At 54.7% G+C, this 25,676-nt stretch overlaps 2 protein-coding genes and 1 long non-coding RNA gene across 4 annotated transcripts; 2 read left to right on the top strand and 1 right to left on the bottom strand.

Annotated features, from left to right (window-relative positions):
• Positions 1-205: 205 nt before the first annotated feature.
• NAGK (N-acetylglucosamine kinase) lies at positions 206-7,760 on the top strand. 2 transcript variants are annotated; one of them, XM_030270432.3, is made up of 10 exons: positions 206-306; positions 546-630; positions 2,279-2,377; positions 2,461-2,602; positions 3,152-3,262; positions 4,209-4,321; positions 5,859-5,946; positions 6,150-6,247; positions 6,356-6,434; positions 7,453-7,760. In XM_030270432.3, the coding sequence occupies exons 1-10, from the start codon at positions 278-280 to the stop codon at positions 7,635-7,637; spliced, it is 1,029 nt and encodes a 342-aa protein (XP_030126292.2). In that variant the 5' UTR covers positions 206-277; the 3' UTR covers positions 7,638-7,760. The 2 variants fall into 2 exon arrangements, with proteins under 2 accessions (XP_030126292.2, XP_032603809.2); XM_032747918.3 differs by lacking the exon at positions 206-306 and having other exon boundaries at positions 2,256-2,377; positions 7,453-7,759.
• Positions 7,761-8,912: 1,152 nt separating this feature from the next.
• PAIP2B (poly(A) binding protein interacting protein 2B) lies at positions 8,913-18,497 on the bottom strand. The gene is made up of 4 exons (XM_030270435.4): positions 18,408-18,497; positions 15,565-15,719; positions 13,061-13,237; positions 8,913-11,867 (listed from the first exon to the last, which is right to left on the bottom strand). The coding sequence occupies exons 2-4, from the start codon at positions 15,706-15,708 to the stop codon at positions 11,811-11,813; spliced, it is 378 nt and encodes a 125-aa protein (XP_030126295.1). The 5' UTR covers positions 15,709-15,719; positions 18,408-18,497; the 3' UTR covers positions 8,913-11,810.
• A 1,289-nt stretch (positions 18,498-19,786) lies between these two features.
• On the top strand, positions 19,787-25,581 carry LOC140683887 (uncharacterized). Its single transcript, XR_012055477.1, has 2 exons — positions 19,787-19,914; positions 25,202-25,581. It is a non-coding gene; the product is annotated as an uncharacterized lncRNA (long non-coding RNA).
• Positions 25,582-25,676: the final 95 nt, after the last annotated feature.

The following is a 25,676-nucleotide window of genomic DNA, read 5'->3' on the forward strand; positions in this document are numbered from 1 at the left end:
GAGGGGACAGGGAGGGAACAGGGAAGGGATAGGAAAGGGACAGGGAGGGGACAGGGAGGGGACAGGGAGGGGACACAGAGACCCGGAACGAGCGGGGGGCGTGGCCATATGCAGGAATGGCGCCATTCTATGCTCATATAAGGATATGGGCGTGTCTGTGGGCGGAGCCACGTGAGGGGGCGTGGTCGGGGACGCGGCAATGACCAATGACCAATGACCAGGGCGGGTTGGCCACGCCCCGGGGGCGGGGCCCGGAGCGGGGGCGGGGCCGGCGGCGATGGCGGAGCTGTTCGGTGGCGTGGAAGGGTGAGGGGCGCGGCGGGACCGGGGGCTCCGCTCCCCATCCCCATCCCCATCCCCACCCCGGGGGTCGCAGCCCATGGAGGGAGGTTCGGATGGACCCCCCCGGACCCGCTCCTGCCCCCCGAGTGACCCCCAGGGGGGATGGAACCCTGTGAGGGGGGGTTCAGTGGGGTCCCCCCGCTCCTGGGGGACACGGGGGGACAGCGGGGTGGTGGTGGCAGTGTCCCCCCCTCTCTCCGCAGCGGGGGGACCCACTCCAGGGTGGTGCTGGTGGCCGCGGATGGGCAAATCGTGGCCGAGACTGAGGGGCCCTGCACCAACCACTGGGTGAGCGGGGACAGCCCTGTCCCCTGCCGGGGGGGGACACGGGGACAGGGGCACGGGGACAGGGGCACGGGGACATGGAGCTGGGTGTGGGACACGGAGCTGGGTTTGGGACTCGGAGCGAGATTTGGGACATGGAGCAGGATTTGGGACATGGAGTGGGATTTGGGACCCGGAAATAGGTGTGGGACACGGAGTAGGATTTGGGACACGGAGCTGGGTTTGGGATGCAGAGCTGGGTTTGGGACACGGAGCTGGGTTTGGGACACGGAGCTGGGTGTGGGACATGGAGCAGGATTTGGGACACAGAGCGGGATTTGGGACCTGGAAATGGTTTGGGGACACGGAGCTGGGTTTGGGACATGGAGCTGGGTGTGGGACTCGGAGCTGGGTTTGGGACACGGAGCGGGATTTGGGACCTGGAAATGGTTTTGGGACACAGAGTGGGTTTGGGATATGGAGCTGGGTGTGGGACACAGAGCGCGATTTGGGACACAGAGCGGGATTTGGGACCTGGAAATGGTTTTGGGACATAGAGATGGGTGTGGGACATGGAAATGGGTTTGGGATGTGGACTGGGATGTGGGACATGGAGTAGGGTTCTGGAAAATGAGTGGGTTTTGGGACACAGAGCGGGGTTTGGGACGTTGGAGCGGGGTTTGGGACGTTGGAGCAGGGTGTGGGTTTGGGATGTGGAAATGGGTTTGGGACATGGAGTGGGGTTTGGGACATGGAGTGGGATTTGGGACATGGCAATGGTTTTGGGACATGGAAGTGGGTTTGGGATATGGAGCTGGGTGTGGGACATGGAAATGGGTTTGGGATGTGGACTGGGATGTGGGACATGGAGCAGGGTTTGGGAAAATGAGTGGGTTTTGGGACACAGAGGGGGGTTTGGGACGTTGGAGCAGGATGTGGGTTTGGGACGTGGAAATGGGTTTGGAACATGGGGTGGGATGTGGGAGGTGGAGCTGGGTTTGGGACAATGAGTAGGATATGGGACACAGAGTGGGGTTTGGGACGTGGAGAAGGGTGTGGGTTTGGGACATGGAAATGGGTTTGGGACACGGAGCTGGGTTTGGGACACAGAGCGGGATTTGGGACATGGAGTGGGGTTTGGGACGTGGAAATGGGTTTGGGACGTGGAGTGGGATATGGGACACAGAGCGGGATTTGGGACATGGCGATGGGTTTGGGATATGGAGTGGGATGTGAGACACGGAAATGTGTTTGGGACATGGAAATGGGTTTAGGTCACTGAGTGGGATGTGGGATACAGAGCGGGATTTGGGACATGGAAATGGATTTGGGACATGGAGTGGGTGTGGGACATGGAGCAGGATTTGGGACACGGAGCAGGATTTGGGACCTGGAAATGGGTTTGGGACATGGAGCTGGGTGGGGGACATGGAGATACGAGACACGGAGCAGAGTTTGGGACACGCAGTGTTGTCACTGTTCCTGGCTGTCCCCAAACTCACGGACACTCGGGTCGGCCACAGCCACTGCAGGCGATGCCACGGTGCCCCCAAAAACCCACGTGGGACCCTTTGGGGCGGCACCTTGACGGCCTCAAGGTGCCCAAAACCCCGTGTGGCACCCCCGAGGTGGCACCAGGGTGTCCTCAGGGTGTCCCCTGGCCGTGTCCCAGCTGGTGGGCGCCGAGACATGCCTGGAGCGGATCGAGCGCATGGTCAGCGAGGCCAAGAGCCGAGCGGGCGCCGACCCCCGGCTGCCGCTGCGCTCGCTGGTGAGCCCCCCATATTGTCCCCGTGCCCCCTGCCACCCCCCCGGGTGGCACTGCGGGGGTGACAGTGTCCCCGGGTGTGGCAGGGGCTGTCGCTGAGCGGAGGGGACCAGCGGGAGGCGGTGGAGAAGCTGATGGAGGAGCTGCAGCGCCGCTTCCCGCACCTGAGCCAGAGCTACTTCATCGGCACCGACGCCGTGGGGGCCATGGCCACGGCCACCGACCACGGTGCGGCCTGGCCCTGTCACCCCCTTGGTCCTGTCACCCCCTTGGCTCTGTCACCCCCTTGTCCCTGTCCCCATTGACCCTGTCACCCCCTTGGCCCTGTCACCCCCTTGGCCCTGTCACCCCCTTGGCTCTGTCCCCCTTGTCCCTGTCACCCCCTTGGCCCTGTCCCCATTGACCCTGTCACCCCCTTGTCCCTGTTCCCCTTGGCCTTGTCCCCCTTGGCCCTGTCCCCCTTGGCTCTGTAACCCCCTTGGCCCTGTCACCCCCTTGTCCCTGTCCCCATTGTCCCCATCTTGTTCCCATCCCTGCCCACCTTGTCCCTGTCCCATTGTCCCTGTCAGCCCCTTGTCCCTGTCCCCCTCTTCCCTGTCCCCATTGTCCCTGTCCCACTTGTCCTTTTCACCCCCTTGTCCCTGTCCCCATTGTCCCTCTCCCCATTGTCCCTGTCCCATTTGTCCCTGTCCCCCTTTCCCACCGCTGTCCCCTGGTCCCCGGGGGCTGTGGTGGCACCAGTGTCACCGTACCAGCCCCGTGGGTGTCACCGTGCAGGTGGCATCGTGCTGATCTCGGGCACGGGCTCCAACTGCAAACTCGTCAACCCCGACGGCTCCGAGAGCGGCTGCGGCGGCTGGGGACACATGATGGGGGACGAGGGCTCGGGTGAGCCTGACCCGCTGCTGACCCCACTGCTGATCCCATTGCTGACCCCATAACTGACCTCATAACCGACTCCATAACTGACCTCATAACTGACCCCATAACTGACCCCATAACTGACCCCATAACTGACCTCATAACTGACCCCATAACTGACCTATAGCTGACCCCATTGCTGACCCCATACCTGACCCCATAACTGAACTATAAATGACCCCATAACTGACCCCATACCTGACCCCATACCTGACCTATAACTGACCCCATAACTGACCCCATACCTGACCCTGCTCCTGACCCCATATCTGACCCCGCTCCTGACCCCATACCTAACCTATAATTGACCCCATTACTGACCTCATAACCGACCCCATAACCGACCCCATAACTGACCCCATAACTGACCTCATAACTGACCCCATAAATGACCCCATTGCTGACCCCATAACTGACCTCATAACCGACCCCATAGCTGACCCCATTGCTGACCCCATACCTGACCTATAACTGACCCCATAACTGACCCCATACCTGATCTCATACCTGACTTATAACTAACCCCATAACTGACCTATAACTGACCCCATAACTGACCCCATTGCTGACCCCATAACTGACCCCATACCTGACCCCATACCTGACCCCATAAATGACCCCATAACTGACCCCATAACTGACCCACTGCTGACCCCATACCTGATCCATTGCTGACCCCATAACCGACCGCATTCCCAACCCCATAGCTGACCCCATAACTGACCCCATAACCGACCCCATAACCCCGTTGTTCCCAGCGTTCTGGATTGCGCACCAGGTGCTGAAGACGGTGTTTGACTGCCAGGACAACCTGTCCCTGACCCATAACTGACCCATTGCTGACCCCATAACTGACCCATACCTGACCCCATAGCTGACCCCATAACCGACCCCATAACCCCGTTGTTCCCAGCGTTCTGGATCGCTCACCAGGCCCTAAAGACGCTCTTCGACTCCCAGGACAACCTGCGGGTTCCACCCCACGACGTCGCCTTCGTCCGCCAGGCCATGCTCGACTACTTCCAGGTGCCGCCGCCATTTGGGGCTGGGGGCTTTGGGGTGGGCTTTGGGGTTCTTGGGTGGGCTTTGGGGTCTGGGATGGGTTTTGGGGCCCTGAAAGGGATTTGGGATGGGTATCGCGGTTCTAGAGGGGTTTTGGGGTCTTGGGTGGTTTGGAATGGATGTTGGGGTCTTGGCGGGGTTTGGGATGGGTTTTGGGATCTTGAGGGGATTTGGGTTGGGTGTCAATGTCCTAGAAGGGCTTTGGGGTGGGTATTGGGTGTCTTGGGGGGATTGGAGTGGGATTTGGGGTCTTGGGGTGGAGTTTGGGGTCTTGAGAAGCTTTGGGATGGGTATTGGGGTGGTGGGGAGGCTCTGAGATGGGTTTTGAGGGATCTGGGATGGTTCTCAGGGTCTTGTGGGGGGGGATTTGGGATGGGTTTTGGGGTCTGGGGGGCTTTGGGGTGGGCTTTGGGGTTCTTGGGTGGGGTTTGGGGTCTTGGGGGAGGTTTGGGATGGGTTTTGGCGTCCTGGAAGGGATTTGGGATGGGTATCGCGGTTCTAGAGGGGTTTTAGGGTCTTGGGTGGTTTGGGATGGATGTTGGGGTCTTGGGCGGGGTTTGGGATGGGTTTTGGGGTCTTGGGGAGGGTTTGGGATGGGTTTTGTGGTCTTGGGGGGGTTTGGGATGGGTTTTGGGGTCTTGAGAGGATTTGGGTTGGGTGTCAAGGTCCTAGAAGGGCTTTGGGGTGGGTATTGGGTGTCTTGGGGGGATTGGAATGGGATTTGGGGTCTTGGGGCGGAGTTTGGGGTCTTGAGAAGCTTTGGGATGGGTATTGGGGTGGTGGGGAGGCTTTGAGATGGGTTTTGAGGGATCTGGGATGGTTCTCAGGGTCTTGTGGGGGGATTTGGGATGGGTTTTGGGGTCTGGGGGGCTTTGGGGTGGGTATTGGGTGTCTTGGAGTGGTTGAGATGGGTTTTACAGTCTTGGGGGGGTTTGGGATGGATTTTGGGGTCTTGGGGGGGATTTGGGATGGGTTTTGAGGGATCTCTGATGGGTATCAGAGTCTTGGGGGAAGTCTGGGATTGGTTTTGGGGTTCTGGGAGGGCTTTGGGATGGGTATCAGGGTCTTGGGGGGGCTTGGGATGGGTTTGGGGTCTTGGGGGGGTTTGGGATGGATTTTGGGGTCTTGGGGGAGTTGGGATGGGTGTCAAGGTCCTGGAAGGGATTTGGGATGGGTATCGGGGTTCTAGAGGGATTTTGGGATGGGTTTGGGGTTCTAGAGGGGCTTTGGGATGGGTTTTGAGGGATCTGGGATGGTTCTTAGGGTCTTGGGGGGAGTTTGGGATGGGTTTTGGGGTCTGGGAGGGCTCAGGGGATGTTTTGGGGTCTGGGGGGGCTCTGGGGGGTATTTTGGGGTCTGCGGGTGTCTCAGGACCGTGTTTTGGGATCTGGGGTGTCTCAGGACCGTGTTTTGGGGTCCGGGGTCACTCCCAGCCGTACCCGGGAATGTTGGGGTGCCCGGGGGGGGGGTCCCCAGAGCTGAGCCCTGCCCCACCCCACAGATCTCGGACAGGATGGGGCTCCTGCCCCACCTCTACCGCACCTTCGAGAAGGCCAAATTTGCGGGGTTCTGCCAGAAACTGGCTGAGGGTAGGGACAGCCCTTCCCAGGGCATGGCCCCTTGTCCCTGTCCCCATTGTCCCCATTGTCCCTGTCCCCATTGCCCCTGTCACCTTATCCCTGTCCCCCTTGTCCCTCCCGCTCTCTGCCCCTTGCACCCTCTGCCCTCCCCGGGGTGGGGACACCCAGGTGCCACCCCTGGGGACACAGAGGAGTGTCCCACGTCCCTGCAGGTGCCCAGCTGGGTGACCCGCTCTGCTGCCACATCTTCAGCGAGGCGGGCGAGCTGCTGGCGCGCCACGTGGTGGCCGTGCTGCCCAAAATCCACCAGGTGAGGCCACACCCTGTCCTGCTGGGTGTCCCCACCCCCGTGGCGGTGCCACCATCCCCGCTGGTGTCCTCACGTGTGGCGGTGGCCTCAGAGTGTCCCCACCCGCAGAGTCTCTTCGCGGGCGAGCTGGGGCTGCCCATCGTGTGCGTGGGCTCGGTGTGGAACAGTTGGGAGCACCTGCGCCCCGGTGAGCGCAACGGGGCCCGCGCCGGGGTGGGCCCGGTTTTGGGGTGGTCTTGTTCTTGGGGTGGCTCTGTTTTTGGGGTGGTCCCGTTCTTGGGGTGGCTCTGTTTTTGGGGTGGCCTCGTTCTTGGGTTGGCCCCATTTTTGGGGTGGTCCCGTTCTTGGGGTTGGTCCTTCTTTTGGGGAGGTCCCGATTTTGGGGTGGTCCCATTCTTGGGTTGGTCCCATTCTTGGGGTGGCACCATTCTTGGGCTGGCCCTGTTTTTGGGGTGGCCCTGTTTTGGGGTGGCTCCGTTTTTGGGATGGTTCTGTTCTTAGGATGGGTCTATTCTTGGGGTGGGCCCATTTCTGGGGTGGTCCTGTTCTTGGAGTGGCCCTGTTTTTGGGGTGGTCCCAATCTTGGGGTTGGTCCCATTTTTGGGGTGGCTCCGTTTTTGTGGTGGCTCTGTTCCTGGGATGGGTCCGTTCTTGGGGTGGCTCCATTTTTGGGGTGGTCCCGTTCTTGGGTTGGCCCCATTTTTGGGGTGGTCCTGTTCTTGGGTTGGCCCCATTTTTGGGGTGGCCTCCTTCTTGGGGTAGTCTTGTTCTTGGGTTGGCTCCATTTTGGGTTGGCTCCATTTTTGGGTTGGCTCTATTTTTGGGTTGGCTCTATTTTTGGGGTGGTCCCGTTCCTGGGTTGGCCCCATTTTTGGGGTGGCCTCCTTCTTGGGGTAGTCTTGTTCTTGGGGTGGCTCTGTTCTTGGAGTGGCTCCATTCTTGGGTTGGTTCCATTTTTGGGGTGGTCCCGTTCTTGGGTTGGCCCCATTTTTGGGGTGATCCCATTCTAAAGGTGGCCCCATTTTTGGGGTGGTCCTGTTCTTCGTGTAGCCCCATTTTTGGGGTGGCCCTCTTCTTGGGGTAGTCTCGTTCTTGGGGTGGCTCCATTTTTGGGTTGGCTCCATTTTTGGGGTGGCTCCATTTTTGGGTTGGCTCCATTTTTGGGTTGGCCCCGTTTTTGGGGTGACGCGTCCCCGGTGTCGCAGGGTTCGTGGCGGTGCTGGAGCGGGCGCGGGCCGGGGCCCCCGCGGCGTTTTCGGGGTTCAGCCTGCTGCGGCTGCGGCGCCCCGCGGCGCTGGGGGCGGCGCGGCTGGCGGCGCGGGAGGCGGGCGCGGCGCTGCCGCTGGACCGCGCCGGCAACGTCGACGTCTTCTACACACACCGATTCTGAGCCCCAAAAACGGCCGCCGCGCCCCGAAAACGGCCCCACGGGAAGAGGGGGAGCGGCCGTGGGAGGGGCGGGGCGGTTTTGGGGGGTTTTTGTGGGGTTTTTGGGGGGGTTTTGTGGGGTTTTGGGGGGGTTTTGGTGGGGTTTGAGGTTTGGCAATAAAACGGTTGCACTGGTCCAGGGGAGTGGGAATGGGGTGGGAATGGGAATGGGGATGGGGTGGGAATGGAAATGAGAATTAAACTGGGATTGGGAATGGGAATAGGATTGGATTTGGGATTGGAAATGGGATTGGGAATGGGATTGGGAATGGGAACGGGATTGGGAATGGGATTGGGAACGGGATTGGGAACGGGATTGGGAACGGGATTGGGATTGGAAATGGGAATGGGATTGGAAATGGGAATAGGAATGGGAATGGGAATGGGATTGGGATTGGGAATGGGAATGGCATTGGAAATGGGAATGACATTGGGAATGGGAATGGGAATGGCATTGGGATTGGGATTGGGATTGGAAATGGGATTGGGAATGGGAATGGCATTAGAAATGGGAATGGGATTGGGAATGGGATTGGGAACAGGAACAGGATTGGGAATGGGATTGGGAATGGCAATGGGATTGGGAATGGGATTGGGAATGGGAAGGGGATTGGAAATGGGAATGGGATTGGGAATGGGATTGGGATTGGAAATGGGATTGGAAATGGGATTGGGAATGGGAATGGGAATGGGAATGGGAATGGAAATGGGAATGGGATTGGGAACAGGAATGGGATTGGGATTGGGATTGGGATTGGGATTGGAAATGGGATTAGGAATGGGAATGGGATTGGAAATGGGATTGGGAACAGGAATGGGATTGGGAATGGGACTGGGAACAGGGATGGGAGCGGGGTGCTGAGCCTGCCAACACAGGCAGGGAGGGCTCTGCATCCAAGGAAAAGCAGGAAGAAGGAAATCCCAAAGATTAGGATCAGGGATGACATCCGTGACCTGGGAATGGACGTGGAGCTGCTGGAGCAGCTTTTGGGGGAATTCCCACTTAAAAGGGGAAACAAAAAAAAAAGGAGAAAATCCCTTTTGGGTTCTTTTTACCGGGAATCAAAAGTGTCCGGAAAGGTGAAAGTGCTGGGAAATCCTCTGGGAGCTTTTCCAGGAGGGAAATTCCCAAGCAGAGCCAGCTGAGGCTCTAAACTGGGAATGACTGGGATCACTGGGAGGGGCCAAACCCACTGATGGAGACCCCGCAGTTTTCCAAGGAAAACTTCGGCCCCGCTCCCTTCCAAAAAAAGTTTATTTGGGATAACGCCTCGTCCGAAATTTACAGCCTTGGGGGGGTGGGGAAAGGAGGGAACTGGGGGAGAAATCCAAGGAAAACTGGGAAAAAGAGGAGGGGAGAATGTGGGATTGCTCCAGGGGATGGATCCCGTCCTGCCCGGCCAAAAAACGGCCCCAAATGGGGTTTGCAGGGTGGGAATTCCATGAGCTCAGCCCCGTTCCCGCTGCTTGGAATGGGAATTTTCACGGATGAGCAGCAGGAACGGGGCTGATGGTGCTGCTTTTCCAGGATTCCCAGCCTGGCAGATCCCATTTCCCTGGAAAAGGGAGCCTGGAAAGCTCCTCTGGTTTGGGATTCCCAACCCCAAGCAGCTCCCGTTTTTCCTCTGTAGGGATTTCCAATCCCAAAACGGTCCTGATATCTCTGGATAGACATTCCCAATCCCAAAACATCCCTGATTTCCCTGGACACAGATTCCCAATCCCAAGGAACTCTGGATTTCCTTCAATACAGATTTCTGACCTTGGGAAGCTCCCACTTTCCCTAGATAGGGATTCCCAATCCCAAAAAGTTCCTGAATTCCCTGGATAGGGATTTCTGACCTTGGGAAGCTCCCACTTTCCCTAGATAGGGATTCCCAATCCCAAAAAGTTCCTGAATTCCCTGGATAGGGATTTCTGACCTTGGGAAGCTTCCACTTTTCCTGAAGAAGGATTTCCAATTCCAAAAAACTTCCTGATATCTCTGGATAGGGATTCCCAGTCCCAAAATGTTCCTGATTTCCTTGGACAGGGATTTCCAATCCAAAAAAGTTCCTGATTTCCTTGGATAGGGTTTGTGACCTTTGGAACCTCCTGCATTCCCTAAATAGGGATTTCCAATTCCAGGAAGTTCCTGAATTCCCTGGATAGGGTTTCTGACTTTGGGAAGTTCCTGCTCCCCTTGGACAGGGATTTCCAATCCCAAAAATTTCCTGATTTCCTTGGACAGGAATTTCCAATCCAAAAAAATTCCTGATTTCCTTGGACATGGATTTCTGACCTTGGGAAGCTCCCACTTTTCCTGGATTGGGATTTCCAATCCCAAAATTTCCTGATTTCTTCAGATAGGGACTCCCAATCCCAAGGAACTCTGGATTTCCTTGGATACAGATTTCTGACCTTGGGAAGATCCTGCTCTCATTGGAGAGGGATTTCCAATCCCAAAAAGTTCCTGATTTCCTTGGATATGGATTTCTGACCTTGGGAAGCTCCCACTTTTCCTGGAGAGGGATTTCCAATCCCAAAAATGTTCCTGATATCTCTGGATAGGGATTCCCAATCCCAAAATGTTCCTGATTTCCTTGGACATGGATTCCCAATCCCAAGGAGCTCCTGGTTTCCCTGGATTTCTGAGCCTTCCCTAATTTGGGAATTAGGGATCTGCAGCTCCCATGGATGGGGAAGGAAATTCCCAGGATCAAATTCTGATGGAGACACGGATCCCACTCCAGGATCCTTGGAAAAGGGATCAGCATCAGGATATTCCCACCACATCCCATAATATCCCTTATCCCAACAGAGGATCCCTCTCCTCTCCGCCAGGAATTCCGTTTTCCTTGGATTTTCACCCGTGAGGAATTGGGGCTGTAGTGTTGGATGAGCTGAGGAATTCCTTAAGGGGAAGAGGAATTTGGGGAAATCCAGGTTTCCCTAAAAAAAAAACCTCTGGAATTGGCAGGATCCCCCTGCTCAGCTTCCGTATGGAGGGATTTCGGGATCGCACCTTTGGGACCCTTCGCTTCCAGCAGGAAAAATCCCATTCCAGAAAAATCCCATTCCAGAAAATCAGGGAAAATCACATTCCGGAAAATCAGGGAAAATCACATTCCGGAAAATCAGGGAAAATCACATTTCAAAAGATCATGGAAAATCCAGTTCCCAACCCTAAAAATCTGGAAAATCTGGTTTTCCCATTATTGATTTCCCATTATTTTTCCATTATTTTCCTGTGATTTTTCCATGATTTTCCCACGACTGATTTCCCATTATTTTTCTATGATTGATTTCCCATTATTTTTCCATGACTTCCCCACGATTGATTTCCTACGATTTTTCTGTGATTTTTCTGTGAATTTCCTATTATTTTCCCATGATTTTCCTGATTTTCCTGTGATTTTTCAATTATTTCCCTCTGATTTTCCCATTATCGATTTCCCATGATTTTTCCGTTATTTTTCCATGATTCCCCTGTGATTTTCCTGTGATTTTCCCATGATTTTTCCATTATTGATTTCCCATTATTTTCCCATAATTTTCTTGATTTTCCCGTGATTTTTCCATTATTTTCCCATTATTGATTTCCCATGATTTTTCCATTATTTCCCCATGATTTTCCTGTGATTTTTCCATTATTTTCCCATTATTTTCCTGTGATTTTCCCGTTATTTTTCCATTATTTTCTCACTATTGATTTCCCATGATTTTTCCATTATTTTTCCCAAGATTTTCCCATGATTTTCCATTACTGATTTCCCATGATTTTTCCATTATTTTTCTGTGATTTTCCCATGATTTTTCCGTGATTTTCCCATGACTGATTTCCTATGATTTTTCCATTTCTTTCCATGATTGTCCCGTGATTTTCCTGTGATTTTTCCACTATTGATTTCCCATGATTTTCCCCAAGATTTTCCCGCTGGTGGGGTCACCGCAAATCCCAGGAAGCCAAAAACTGCCAAGAAAAAGTGAGGAAAAGCCAGGAAAAAAAAAAAAAAGAACAACCTAAGGAAAACCAGAAATACTTGGAGCTGGAGCAGATCCCGGTGCTGGAGCTGCTCCGGGCTCTTCCCATGTCCCAACTTTTCCCTGGAGCAGGGAATCAGTCTCTGGCCAGGCCATTCCCGAATTTCCAAGGTCAGTATTTCACTCCGGGAACGAATTCCTTGGCATCTGGATTCAAGTTGCTTTTGCTCTGGAAAAAAGAATTGGGAATGGGATTTGTCAGGGTTGGGAATTCCAGGGGTTTCCCACATCCCAAGGAATTCCCAGATTTCTGGGATGGGTCAAGGGTTTCCCAAGGTTGGGGGGCTCAGGTTGGATTTGGGGTTTCTGTGGGAAGTGGGATCATGCGGAGAGAAAATTTATGGAATTGTGGAATGGTTTGGGTGGGAAGAGATCTTTAAATCCCATCCAATCCCATCCCAATCCCATCCCAATCCCAATCCCATCCCAATCCCATCCAATCCCATCCCAATCCCATCCCAATCCCATCCCAATCCCAATATTCCAGGTGGATCCAGCCTGCCCTTGGACACTTCCAGGGATCGTGGGGCAATTCCAGGGATGGGACAATTCCAGAGACAGAATTCTAGGGATTGGAGAATTCCAAGGATGGGCCAATTTCAGGAATGGGACAATTCCTTGGAATGGACAATTTGAGAGATTGGACAATGCCAGGGACAGAATTCCAAGGATGGGCCAATTCCAGGAATGGGACAATTTCAAGGACAGAATTCCAGGGATTGGTCAATTCCAGGGACAGATTTCCAGGAATGGGACAATTCCAGGGATTGGTCAATTCCAAGGATTGGTCAATTCCAGGGTCAGAATTCCAGGGATGGGAGAATTCCCAGGATTAGTCAATTCCAGGGTCAGAATTCCAGGGATGGGAGAATTCCAAGGATGGGACTAATCCAGGCATTGGACAATTTCAAGGATGGGACAATTTCAATAATGGGACAATTCCAGGGGGAGAATTCCAAGGATGGAACAAATCCAGGGACAAGAGAATTCCAAGGATGGGCCAATTTCAGGGACTGGTCAATTCCAGGGACAGAATTCCAAGGATGGGACAAATCCAAGGATGAGACAATTCCAGGCACTGGGCAAATTCAAGGACAGAATTCCAGGGACAGGAGAATTCCAAGGATGGGCCAATTCCCGGGATTAGTCAATTCCAGGAACAGAATTCCAAGGATGGGACAACTCCAAGGATTGGACAACTTCAAGGACTGAATTCCAGGAATGGGCCAATTCCATGGATGGGACAGTTCTAGGGACAGAATTCCAAGGATGGGAGAAATCCAAGGATGGGCCAATTCTAAGGACAGGAGAATTCCAAGGATGGGACAAATCCAAGGACGGGCCAATTCCCGGGATCCTCACCAGGATGTCCTCGGCTCCGTGCCCGTCGCCCACGGCGAGGCCGTGGAGCTGCTGCTGGAGCTGCCCCATTCCCTGTGGGAGATCCCGCGCCGGGATGAACCAATCCCGCTCCTCCTCCTCCAGCATCTCCTGGAAGCAGCGATCCAGGAATTCCTGCTCCTGCAGCTCCTCCTCCACCTGCCCGGAGACGTTCCGTGGGAAGGAAATCCCGGGATTTGCCACAGGAAGAGCTCCATGGAATTCTCCAGGTTGGAAAAGCCCTTGGAGATCCTTTCCGTCCCCGCGAAATCCCGCTGGGAATGGGGATTCCGGCTCTTTTCCAAGAGGAATATTCCCGGTTTTTGTTCTTCCCTCTCATCCCGCCGCCGTTCCCAAATCCAGATTCCCACCCGTGATTTTCCCATGATTGTTCCCATGATTTTTCCATGATTTCCCCATGATTGATTTCCCATGATTTTTCCATGATTTTCCCATGATTGTCCCATGATATTCCCATGATTGATTTCCCATTATTTTTCCATGATTGTCCCATGATTTTCCCATGATTGATTTCCCATGATTTTTCCACGATTTTCCTGTGATTTTCCCATGATATTCCCATGACTGATTTCCCATGATTTTTCCATTATTTTCCTGTGACTTTCCTGTGATTTTCCCATTACTGTTTTCCCATTATTTTTCTGTGATTTTCCCATGATCTTACTGTGATATTCCCCTGATTTTTCCATGATTTTCCCACTATTGATTTCCCATGATTTTTCCACGATTTTCCTGTGATTTTCCCATGATATTCCCATGACTGATTTCCCATGATTTTTCCATTATTTTCCTGTGACTTTCCTGTGATTTTCCCATTACTGTTTTCCCATTATTTTTCCATGATTTTCCCATGATCTTACTGTGATTTTCCCATGATTTTTCCATGATTTTCCCACTATTGATTTCCCATGATTTTTCCACGATTTTCCTGTGATTTTCCCATGATATTCCCATGACTGATTTCCCATGATTTTTTCATTTTTTCCCATGATTGTCCCGTGATTTTTCCATGAATTTTTTTTTCCCGCAATTTTTCCCACCCGGCTCCTCCTGTCTGGGAATTGTGGAGCTCCAGAAGGTCCCTGAGCCTCCTTTTTTCCCGGGAATTGCTCCAGGAATGGTGGATGTGATCCAGCCTGGAATTCCCGGTGCTGCCCAGGCAGGGATGTGGAAGGGAATCACAGCTTTTCCCATTTTCCTGTTTTTTTCAGGATTTAGGAGACTCCAAGAGGAGCCAATCCTCAAAAATTTTGATCCACGAAATGCTGGGGAAAGCCGGAGCTTTTCCATGTTCACCTGGAAAATCCAGGGAATTCTCAGCATTCCCAAAGGGGCTCCAGGAGTGGGGATGGAAGGACAGGATACAGGGAATGGCTTCCCATTGGAAAACTGGAATTGATCTGGGATTTGGGAAGGAATTCCTGCAAGGAAAGGGAAGGGGAATCCCAAAACCTCGGGAGAAGGGAATGGTGGTGCCACCACCCCTCAGGAAGGACCAAAGGGATTTTTTCCAGCTTTTTTCCAGCTTTTTTCCGTTTTTTTTTTCCAGGCAAATCCAACACTCTGCCTTGAGCCACCTTTTCCCATCAAAGCACAATATTCCCAAATCATAATCATTTTCCCTATGGATACACACAGAACTGGGAATCACCCCCAGGCTGAACACAAATCCCAGGAATTCCTGGATATGGGGATGTGGGAATCCCCCCAGGCTGATCCTGAATCCTGAGAATTCCCAAATGTGGGAATCTCTGGGAATCACCCTCAAGCTGAACCCTAATCCCAGGAATTCCTGGATATGGGAATCCCCCCAGGCTGATCCCAAATCCCAGGAATTCCCAAATGTGGGAATCTTTGGGAATCCCAAGAATTCCTGGTTGTGGGAATCTCTGGGAATGCCCCTATGTTGATCCCGAATCCCAGGAATTCCCAAGGGTCGGAATCTCTGGGAATCCCCCCAGGCTGAACCCAAATCCTGAGAATTCCCAACTATGGGAATCTCTGGGAATCCTGGGAATTCCCAGCTGTGGGAATGTCTGGGAATCACCCCCAGGCTGATCCCAAATCCCAGGAATTCCTGGATATGGGAATCTCTGGGAATCCCCCCAGGCTGATCCCAAATCCCAGGAATTCCTGGATATTGGAATGTAGGAATCACCCCAGGCTGATCCCAAATCCTGGGAATCCCCAGCTGTGGAAATCTCTGGGAATCACTCCAGACACAAATCTGACCTGAATCCAAATAATTTGTGGATTTTGGAATCTCTGGGAATCAATGCCAGGCTGAACCCAAATCCCAGGAATTCCTCGATATGGGAATCTCTGGGAATCCCCCCCCAGGCTGATCCCAAATCTTGAGAATTCCCAACTATGGGAATCTCTGGGAATTCCCAGCTGTGGGAATCTCTGGGAATCCCCCCCAGGCTGATCCCAAATCCCGGGAATTCCCGGCTCTGGAATCTCACCTGCCGGTTGAAGTCCTCCTCGTTCTCCATCCACATGTACTCGGCGAAGGGGTTCTTCTCCTTCTCCTCGTGCCCATTCCCAGCCGGATCCTCCTTGGATTTGGGATTGGACGCCGTGGTGCTGGCGAGCTCGGAGCCATTCATCCTTGGGGACTCTGGGATGAGGGAATTTGGGAATTTGGGAATGCATGGATCCATCAATCCATAAATCCATTGATCCATCAGTTTAGGGATTCGTAAATCCATCTATCCATGGAACCATTGATCCATCAATCCATGGATCCATTGCTTCATCAATTGATGGATCTGTCACTCCTCCAATCCATGGACCCATAAATCCAATTCATAAATCGATCCATCGATCCATCAATCCATGGATCCATGGATCCATCCATTAATCCATTCATCCATGGATCCATCATTCCATATATCCATAGATCCATCCATGGATCCATTGATCCATCAATTCAATCAATTCAAGGATCCACCAATCCATGGATCCATCCATCCACCAATCCATTGATCCATCAGTTCATGGATTCATAAATCCATGGATCTGTCAATCTACCAATCCATGGATCCATCATTCCATCCATCCATGGATCCATAAATCCATGGAACTATTGATCCATAAATCCATGGATCCATCAATCTATCAATCCATCAATTCAATCAATGCATGGATCCATCAATCCATCATTCATCCATGGATCCACTGATCCATCAATTCAATCAATGCATGGATCCATCAATCCATTGATCCATCAATTCAATCAATGCATGGATCCACCAATCCATGGATCTGTCAATCCACCAATTCATAGATCCATTGATTCATCAATTCAATCAATTCATGGATCCATCAATTCATGGATCCATGGATCCATTATCCATCAATCCATGGAACAACTGATCCATAAATCCATGGATCCATCAATCCATCATCCATTAATCCATTGATCCATTAATTTCATCAATCCATGGATCCACCAATCCATGGATCCATTGACCCATCAATCCATCAATCCATGGATCCATCCATCCCTCCATCCATCCATGCCTGGGTTATCCTGGAAAAGGATCATTCCCAACCCCAAAAACGCCAAAGTTTGGGAAGTTTTGGGAGTCTGGGAATGGAGGATGAGGTCAGGGACGATGGGAGAGCTGGGAATGTTCCCCTGGAGAAGGGAAAATTCCAGGGAATTTCCTGGACAAGGATGGAGGGACAGGAGCCAGGGAATGGCTCCCACTGGGAAAAGGGAGATTGGGCTGGGATCTTGGCAAGGAATTCCTGGCTGAGCCAGAATTCCCAAAGAATCCCTGGGAATGTCCAAGGCCAGGTTGGATCCAGCTGGGATGGTGGAAAACATCCCTGGATGGGATTTAAGGATTTTTTCCCCCAAAGCATTCCAGAATTCCAGGAAAACCCCAAATTCCCTGAACGTGGATGTTTGCAGGATAACGCTCCAAATCCCAGAGTTTTTATCCGGAGGTTTTATCCCAAACATCCCATGGAGAGTGGGAGAGCTTTTCCCAAATCCCAGGATTTGGGATCCTGGATGCTCAGCCTGGTATCCCCTCCTGGGCTAACATGGAAAATACCCCAAATATCGCATGGCAATGGGGCAGAATCCAAAATATCCCAAATCCCGACTATCCCATGGGAGTGGGGCAGGAATATCCCAAATATCCCAAATCCCAACTATCCCATGGGAATGGGGCAGAAATATCCCAAATATCCCAAATCCCTACTATCCCATGGGAATGGGGCAGAATCCCAAATATCCCGTATGAACAGGGCAGGAATATCCCAAATCCCAACTATCCCAAATGTCCCATGGGAACGGGGCAGAATCCCAAATATCCCATGGGAACAGGGCAGGAATATCCCGACTATCCCATAGGAGCAGGGCAGGAATATCCCAAATCCCAACCATCCCATGGGAAAAGGGCAGGAATATCCCAAATCACAACTATCCCAAATATCCCATGGGAACGGGGCAGAAATATCCAAACTATCCCATGGGAATGGAGCAGGAATATCCCAAATATCCCATGGGAAAAGGGCAGGAATATCCCAAATACCCCAAATCACAAATATCCCATGGGAACAGGGCAGAAATATCCCAAATCCCGACTGGAGGGGGAATTTGGGGCAGAGAATTCCCCCAAATGTGAGGGAGCCACAAGCTGGGGGAGCCATGGGAAACGGGGGGGGGGAATGGAATGGGAATGGGATTGGGATTGGGATTGGGGATGGGAATGAAAATAGGACACGGAACAGGAATGGGAACAGGATTGGAAACAGGGATGGAATGGGAACAGGAATAGGGATGGGAACGGGAATGGGACTGGGAATAGGGACAGGAATGGGACAGGAAACAGGACTGGGAGCAGGGATGGGAATGGGACAAGGAACAGGAATGGAAACAGGATGGAATGGGAAGGGGATTGGGATTGGGAATAGGGACAGAAATGGGATTGGGAACGGGGATGGGTCTGGGACAGCGAACAGGAATGGGAACGGGATTGGGAACGGGAATGGAATGGGAACAGGATTGGGAAGGGGAATGGGAAAGGGATTTGGAACAGGAATAGGATCGGGAATGGGATTGGGAATGGGAACGGAGAACAGGAGCCGCTCCCGGCCCACACCGGGCGCACTCCGGGGGCCGTTCGGGGGTGCCGGGAGCCGCTCCCGGGGGCTCCGCGCCAGGAGCCCGAGCGGGGCCCGGCCCGGCCTCGGCAGCCCCCGGTACCCCGAACCCCCCGGTACCCCCAGAGCCCCCGGTGCCCCCCGGTCCCGCTGGCCCGGCCCGGCCCGGCCCGGTCCCCCCCGGTACCTCGGGCCCGGCCGGTGCCGCTCCCCGCTCCGCCGCCGCCACGCCCACACCTCCCATTGGCCAGCACCGCCGCGCGGCCCCGCCCCTCACCGCTCTGATTGGGCACCGCGCATGGAAGGCGCGTTGCTATTGCGCCGCGCGGCTGTCAATCATGAGGTTAAGCCCACCCACCTAGCGACGCGCCGGACTGGCCGCCGCCGGCGGCGCTGATTGGCTGAGCGCACGCGTCGCCCACGTGGGGCAGCGCGCGGGGGGCGGGGCCGTGCGCGATGTAAATAACACCGAGAGCCACGCCCCCCTCCCGGGATGGAGAATGATTGACATGCGGTTCCGCCAATGGGAGGAAGCGTCACTAATCCGCCCCGGCGCGGGGGCGCGTTGGTAGAAGCGCGGTGATTGGATGGAAGATGTAAACACGGGGAGGGGGCGGGGCTGCGCGTGGTTATGGAAGGGGGGGGGCCCAATTTTGGGGGGGGGGGGCCCAAATTTGGGGGGGGGAGGACACAGAGCTGTGACCCCCCCCCCCCCAGGGTTGGGGACACCGTGAAGGGGGACCCGGCCCCGCACCCCAAATTGGGGTCAGGAAAGGGGGGGCCCCGCACCCCAAAATTTGGGGTCAGGAACAGGGGGGGATCCAGCCCCGCACCCCAAAATTTGGGTCAAAAACGAGGGACATCCATCCCTGAACCCCAAAATTTGGGTCAAGAACAGGGGGGGTTTCCCCAGCCCTGCACCCCAAAATTGGGGTCAGGAAAGAGGGGGCCCTGCACCCCAAAATTTGGGATCGGGAACGGGGGGAGACCCAGCCCCGCACCCCAAAATTGGGGTCAGGAAAGGGGGGGCCCTGAAGTTTTGGGGTCAGGAACGAGGAGGATCCATCCCCGCACCCCCAAAATTTGGGTCAAGAACGGGGGGGATCCAACCCCGCACCCCAAAATTGGGGTCAGGAACTGGGGGGGATCCCCAGCCCTACACCCCAAAATTTGGGTCAAGAACGGGGGGGGGATTTCATCCCCACAACCCCAAAATTTGGGATCAGGAACAGTGGGGGGGGGGGGGGGGGTTTCTCCAACCCTGCACCCCAAAATTTGGGTGAGGAACTCGGGGGGTTTCCCCGCACCCCAAATTGAGCAGAGCACCAGGGGAGGGGGGACCCCAAATTTTGCTGCCACCTCCAAGTGCCCCCCCTAAACCCCACAACGGGGAGCGCCCCTAAAGTTGTTTTTTGGGGGTCTCGCACTTTTGGGGTGACCCGGGGGGGGGGGATTCCCCCAACTCCGCACCCCAATAACCACGAGACCCAATTTTGGGGGTGTCCCCTCCCCAAAATCCCCCCCTCGGGTGTCCCAGCGCCGCCCCCCCGCGGTGACGATCCCAAAAGCGCGATCCCAAAAGCGCGATCCCAAAATCCCGACCCCGATCCCGCCATGCCGGGGGGAGGCGGCGCCTCCTCCGCGCCCCCCAAAATTCGGGGTCCCCCCCCGACCCCCCCCGACCCCCTGGGACGGTGAGTGAACCCCAATTTCCTCCTCTGGGGGGTCCCCAAATTCTCCCCGCGCGGTTTGGGGCGGGTTTGGGGCGGGTTTGGGGCTTTGGCAGTCTCAGGCGGTCCCGGGTTTTGGGAATTCTGAATTTTGGGGATTTCTGAATTTTGGGGAACCCCGAATTTTGGGAATTCTGAATTTTGGGGATCCCGAATTTAGGGAATCCCGAGTTTGGGAATTCTGAATTTTGAGGATTCCAGATTTTGGGAATTCCGGATTTTGGGGAACCCCGAATTTTGAGGATCCTAATTTTGGGGATCCCGGATTTTGGGAATTCTGAATTTTGGGGATTTCCGAATTTTGAGGATCCGTGGATTTTGGGAACCCCGGATTTTGGGGATCCCCGAATTTTAAGGATCCCAATTTTGGGGATCCCGGATTTTGGGAATTCTGAATTTTGGGGATCCCCGGATTTTGGGAACCCCGAATTTTGGGAATTCTGAATTTTGGGAATCCCGAGTTTGGGAATCCCAGATTTTGGGAATTCTGAATTTTGGGGGTTTCCGAATTTTGAGGATCCGTGGATTTTGGGAACCCCGAATTTTGGGAAACCCGATTTTGGGGATCCCGGATTTTTGGGAATTCTGAATTTTGAGGATTCCAGATTTAGGGAAACCCGATTTTGGGGATTCCCGAATTTTGGGAACCCCGAATTTTGGGAATCCCGATTCTGGGGAACCCCGAATTTTGAGAATATTATTTTTGGGGAACCCCGAATTTTGGGAATCCCGATTTTGGGGATTCCCGAATTTTTGGGGAACCCCGAATTTTGGGAATTCCGGGTTTTGGGGAACCCCGAATTTTGGGGATCCCCGGATTTTCGGAACCCCGAATTTTGAGGATTCCAGACTTCGGGAACCCGGATTTTGGGGAACCCCGAATTTTGAGGATCCCAATTTTGTGAATCCCGATTTTGGGAACCCCCGAATTTTGGGGATCCCGGGAGGACCCCATGGGAAAAAGGGGGAGCCAAAATGTCCCCCCGGCTCTGGGGTGACCCCAAAACCGTTCCTGCTGCGGGCTGGGGTTTTTGGGGTGCGGGGAGCGGTTTTGGGGTGGGGGGCGCAGTTTTGGGGTCTCCTGGACTCCCTGGACACCCCATGGGCAGTTTTGGGGTGCAGGGAGCACTTTTGGGGTGCGGGGATCAGTTTTGGGGTGCGGGGATCGGTTTTGGGGCTCCGGGCGCAGTTTTGGGGCCCCGTGCGCAGTTTTGGGGTGCGGGGATCGGTTTTGGGGCCCCGTGCTCAGTTTTGGGGTGCGGGGATCGGTTATGGGGTGCGAGGATCGGTTTTGGGGCCCCGTGCTCAGTTTTGGGGTGCGGGGATCGGTTTTGGGAATCCGGGCTCAGTTTTGGGGTGCGGGGATCAGTTTTGGGGTGCGGGGATCGGTTTTGGGGCCCCGTGCGCAGTTTTGGGGTTCAGGGATCGCTTTTGGGGCTCCGGGCGCATTTTTGAGGTCACCCCGAGGAGCTTTGGGGGTTTGTCCCCTCCCCACGTGCGGGGTCCGGCCCCCCCAGTGTGGGGCGGGATGTCCCCGTGTCCCCGCTGGGTGGGGACAATCCCGCCGGGGCTTGGGGACAAAGGGGGGGGCGGAGGGAGGGCGGTGTCCCCAAGGCCAGGAGTGTCCCCAAGGCCAGCGGTGTCCCCAGCACTGTCCCCAAGGGCCATTTCTGTCCCCAAGGCCAGCGGTGTCCCCAGCGGTGTCCCCATGGCCAGCGGTGTCCCCAAGGCCAGCACTGTCCCCAGCAGTGTCCCCAAGGCCAGCAGTGTCCCCAGCACTGTCCCCAGCAGTGTCCCCAGCAGTGTCCCCAAGGGCCATTTCTGTCCCCAAGGCCAGCACTGTCCCCAGCAATGTCCCCAAGGGCCAGCAGTGTCCCCAGCTTTGTCCCCAGCAGTGGCCCCAGCAGTGTCCCCAAGGCCAGCACTGTCCCCAAGGGCCAGCAGTGTCCCCAGCAGTGTCCCCAAGGGCTGAGTGTCCCCAAGGGCCAGCAGTGTCCCCAGCAGTGTCCCCAAGGGCCATTTCTGTCCCCAAGGCCAGCAGTGTCCCCAGCAATGTCCCCAAGGGCCATTTCTGTCCCCAAGGCCAGCGGTGTCCCCAGCAGTGTCCCCAGCACTGTCCCCAAGGCCAGCACTGTCCCCAGCAGTGTCCCCAGCAGTGTCCCCAAGGGCCGTTTCTGTCCCCAAGGCCAGCACTGTCCCCAGCAGTGTCCCCAAGGCCAGCAGTGTCCCCAAGGCCAGCAGTGTCCCCAGCAGTGTCCCCAAGGCCAGCAGTGTCCCCAGCAATGTCCCCAAGGCCAGTGGTGTCCCCAGTACTATCCCCAAGGCCAGCGGTGTCCCCAGCAGTGTCCCCAGCAGTGTCCCCAAGGGCCGTTTCTGTCCCCGCGCCCTCAGCCGGCGCTAATCCCAAACCGCGGGGACAAACACCACAAAGTGTCCCCAGGCAGCAGCAGGTGACAATCCCCGTGTCACCGGCACCGGGCCACCCAGAAGGCGACACCTCGGGGACAAAGTGCCACCCCCCCCCCCCCCGAGGCACCCGCGGGCTCCTTGTATGGTTGGGGACAGCGGTGTCACCGCAAGGGACAGAAATAGCGCGGGGGACGCTGAGGGGACAAGGGGGTGGCACCTCGGGGTGACAGGGGGCTGGGGACACTCCGGGGGGGCTGCGGTGGCACTTGGGGACAAATGTCCTGTGGGGTGTGGGGGGACAGGAGGGGACAGGAGGGGACAGGAGGGGACAGGGGGGGACAGGAGGGGGACAGGGGGGGACAGGAGGGGACCGAGGTCACCGAGGGCCACCGAGCCGGGCCAGGAGTGTCGCACGGGCACGCGGCCGGCGGTGACAGGAATGTCACACAAATGTCACCCGGCGGCTGGGCTGGCACCGCACGTGGGCACGGCCACGGGGACAGCGACAGCGGCCGGTGTCCCCAACAGGGACACGGGGCTGGTGTCCCCTCTGTGTCCCCAACAGGGACACGGGGGTGCTGTCCCCTTTGTGTCCCCAACAGTGACACGGGGGTGGCTGTCCCCTCTGTGTCCCCAGCGGTGACACGGGGGTGGCTGTCCCCTGTCCCCTGTCCTGTCCCCAGAGGTGACACGAGGCTGGCTGTCCCAGCTCTGTCCCCAGCGGCGGCGACACGGGGGTGGCTGTCCCCTGTCCCTGTCCCCAGCGGTGACACGGGGGTGGCTGTCCCCTGTCCCCTGTCCTGTCCCCAGCAGTGACACGGGGGTGGCTGTCCCCTGTCCCCAGCAGTGACACGGGGGTGGCTGTCCTCTGTCCCCTCTGTGTCCCCAGCGGTGACTCGGGGATGGCTGTCCCCTCTGTGTGTCCCCAGCGGTGACATGGGGGTGGCTGTCCCCTCTCTGTCCCCTCTCTGTCCCCTCTGTGTCCCCTCTGTGTCCCCGCCCCGGCGCCGCTGTCGCGCAGCGCTGTCCCCTCGGGGCGGTGTCCCCATCTGCTGTCACACCTTGGGGACATCGCTGAGAGCGCCGCGACCCCCGGAGCCACCTGAGGAGTCAATAATGACTTAATGACTTAATTACTTAATGACTTCTTAATTGGGGCCAGCAGCTGCCAGAGCCTCCAGCGCCACCATTACCCCGAGGCCACCGCGTGTCCCCAAGTGCCACCGAGCCCCAGGGACGGGGACCCGCCCGGCGGGGCTGGAAAAGCTTTTCCAGGCGGAGAATTCCCAAATTCCCAGCCCAACCCCCCAAAATCCCTTTTTTTTTGCTGGTTGCACCCCAAAATCTTCTCAACCCCAAAAATCCCCTTTTTTTGCTGGCTGCACCCCCAAAATCTTCTCATCATCCCCCAAATATTTTCATTTTCTGGCTGGATCCCCAAAATTATCCTCACCCCACAAAATCCCATTTTTTTGTGGCTGCACCCCAAAATCTTCTCCTCACCCCCCAAATTTCCTCCTTTTGTGGCTGCACCCCCAAAATCTTCTCAACCCCAAAAAATCCCTCTTTTTTTTGCTGGCTGCACCCCCAAAATCTCCTCACCCCCCAGATTTCCACATTATTTGGCTGCACCCCCAAAATCTTCTCCTCACCCCCAAATATTTTCATTTTCTGGCTGGATCCCAAAAATTATCCTCACCCCACAAAATCCCTTTTTTTTATTGGCTGCACCCCAAAATCTCCTCCTCATCCCCCAAATTTCCCCTTTTTTGTGGCTGCACCCCCAAAATCTTCTCCTCACCCCCAAATTCAGCTGGGAATTGGATGTAGGAATTTTGGGATTCTCCCTTTTTTGGGAAAATCCAGCCCCACTGGGCTGTGGGAACCCAAAATTCCACCTTCCAGGAGCTCCAAAATTCCCTCAGAATTCCCTGGAAAAGGGGTGTGGGATGGGGCAAGGCCGGTGCCATCCCTGCTGTGGGATTTGGGGAATTTCAAGGGAATTTTAAGGAAATTTCTAGGGGATTTCATGGGAATTTTAAGGGAATTTCAAGGGAATTTTAAGGAAATTTCAAGGGAACTTCAAGGAAATTTCAAGGGAACTTCAAGGGGATTTCAAGGGGATTTCAAGGGGATTTTAAGGAAATTTCAAGGGAACTTCAAGGGGAATTTCAAGGGAATTTTAAGGAAATTTCAAGGCGATTTTGATGAAATTTCAAGGGGATTTTAAGGAAATTTCAAGGGAACTTCAAGGGAAATTTCAAGGGGATTTTAACAGCATTTTAAGGAAATTTCAAGGGAATTTTAAGGGAATTTCAAGGGAACTTCAAGGGAATTTTAAGGGAACTTCAAGGGAATTTTAAGGGAATTTCAAGGGGGATTTTTAGGGGATTTCAAGGGAACTTCAAGGGAATTTCAAGGGGGATTTCAAGGGAATTTCAAGGGAACTTCAAGGGAACTTCAAGGGAACTTCAAGGGAACTTCAAGGGAACTTCAAAGGATTTTAAGGGAATTTCAAGGGAATTTCAGGGGAACTTCAAGGGGAACTTCAGGCACTCTGAGCATTCCCTGGAATTTTTCCCTTCTCCAGGGGAACATTCCCAGTTTTCCCAGCCTGGCTCCAGAATCCTGGAATAGTTTGGAAAGGATTTTAAATCCCAACAATTCCACCCCATCCACGGACAGGGACAATTCCCACTATCTCAGGTCGCTCCAATTCCTTTCCTTGGTCGTTCCAAGGATGGAAAATCCATCCCAAGAATCCTCATGGATGTCAGCGCCTCAGATATGTAATGTTTTGGGTTTTTTTTCTGGAATTACTTGGGAAATTGTCTCTCCATAGGGCCCAGAACACCTTGAAGAGAAATTTGGAATAAATCCACGTGGCTGCTGAGGGAGGCCGAGCTGCAAACCCAACCTCAGGCTGGAATTGCTCTATTTAAACCCAATTTTAACCCAAACCAACAATTCCCAACAGCCAGATCCCATTTTTTTTTCCACGTAAAAACGCTGAATTTATGGATTGAATGCCTGAATAAGGATGAAATGAAGATTTTAAGTGTTAATTAATTAATCAGCTGCCGGTCCCTCACGGCAGCAGGGCGGGAAGCGCTGTGCTACACACAGCAACGCAACGAGGGCACCGCAAGGAGCAGGCTCGATAACTGAGGGCAGAACACGCTGCCCTAAAATAACATTGTTCTTATTTACAAAAAAAAACAACCACAGAAGCGGCAAAAACGGCAATAAAAGGCCGAAAGCGGAGAAGCGAACCCCACGGACGCCAGCGCCGCTCTGAGGCAGCGCGCGCTGCCGCC

This window comes from Taeniopygia guttata, chromosome 4 (genome assembly GCF_048771995.1).
Source record: "Taeniopygia guttata chromosome 4, bTaeGut7.mat, whole genome shotgun sequence".
In the NCBI taxonomy this organism is placed as follows: domain Eukaryota; kingdom Metazoa; phylum Chordata; class Aves; order Passeriformes; family Estrildidae; genus Taeniopygia; species Taeniopygia guttata.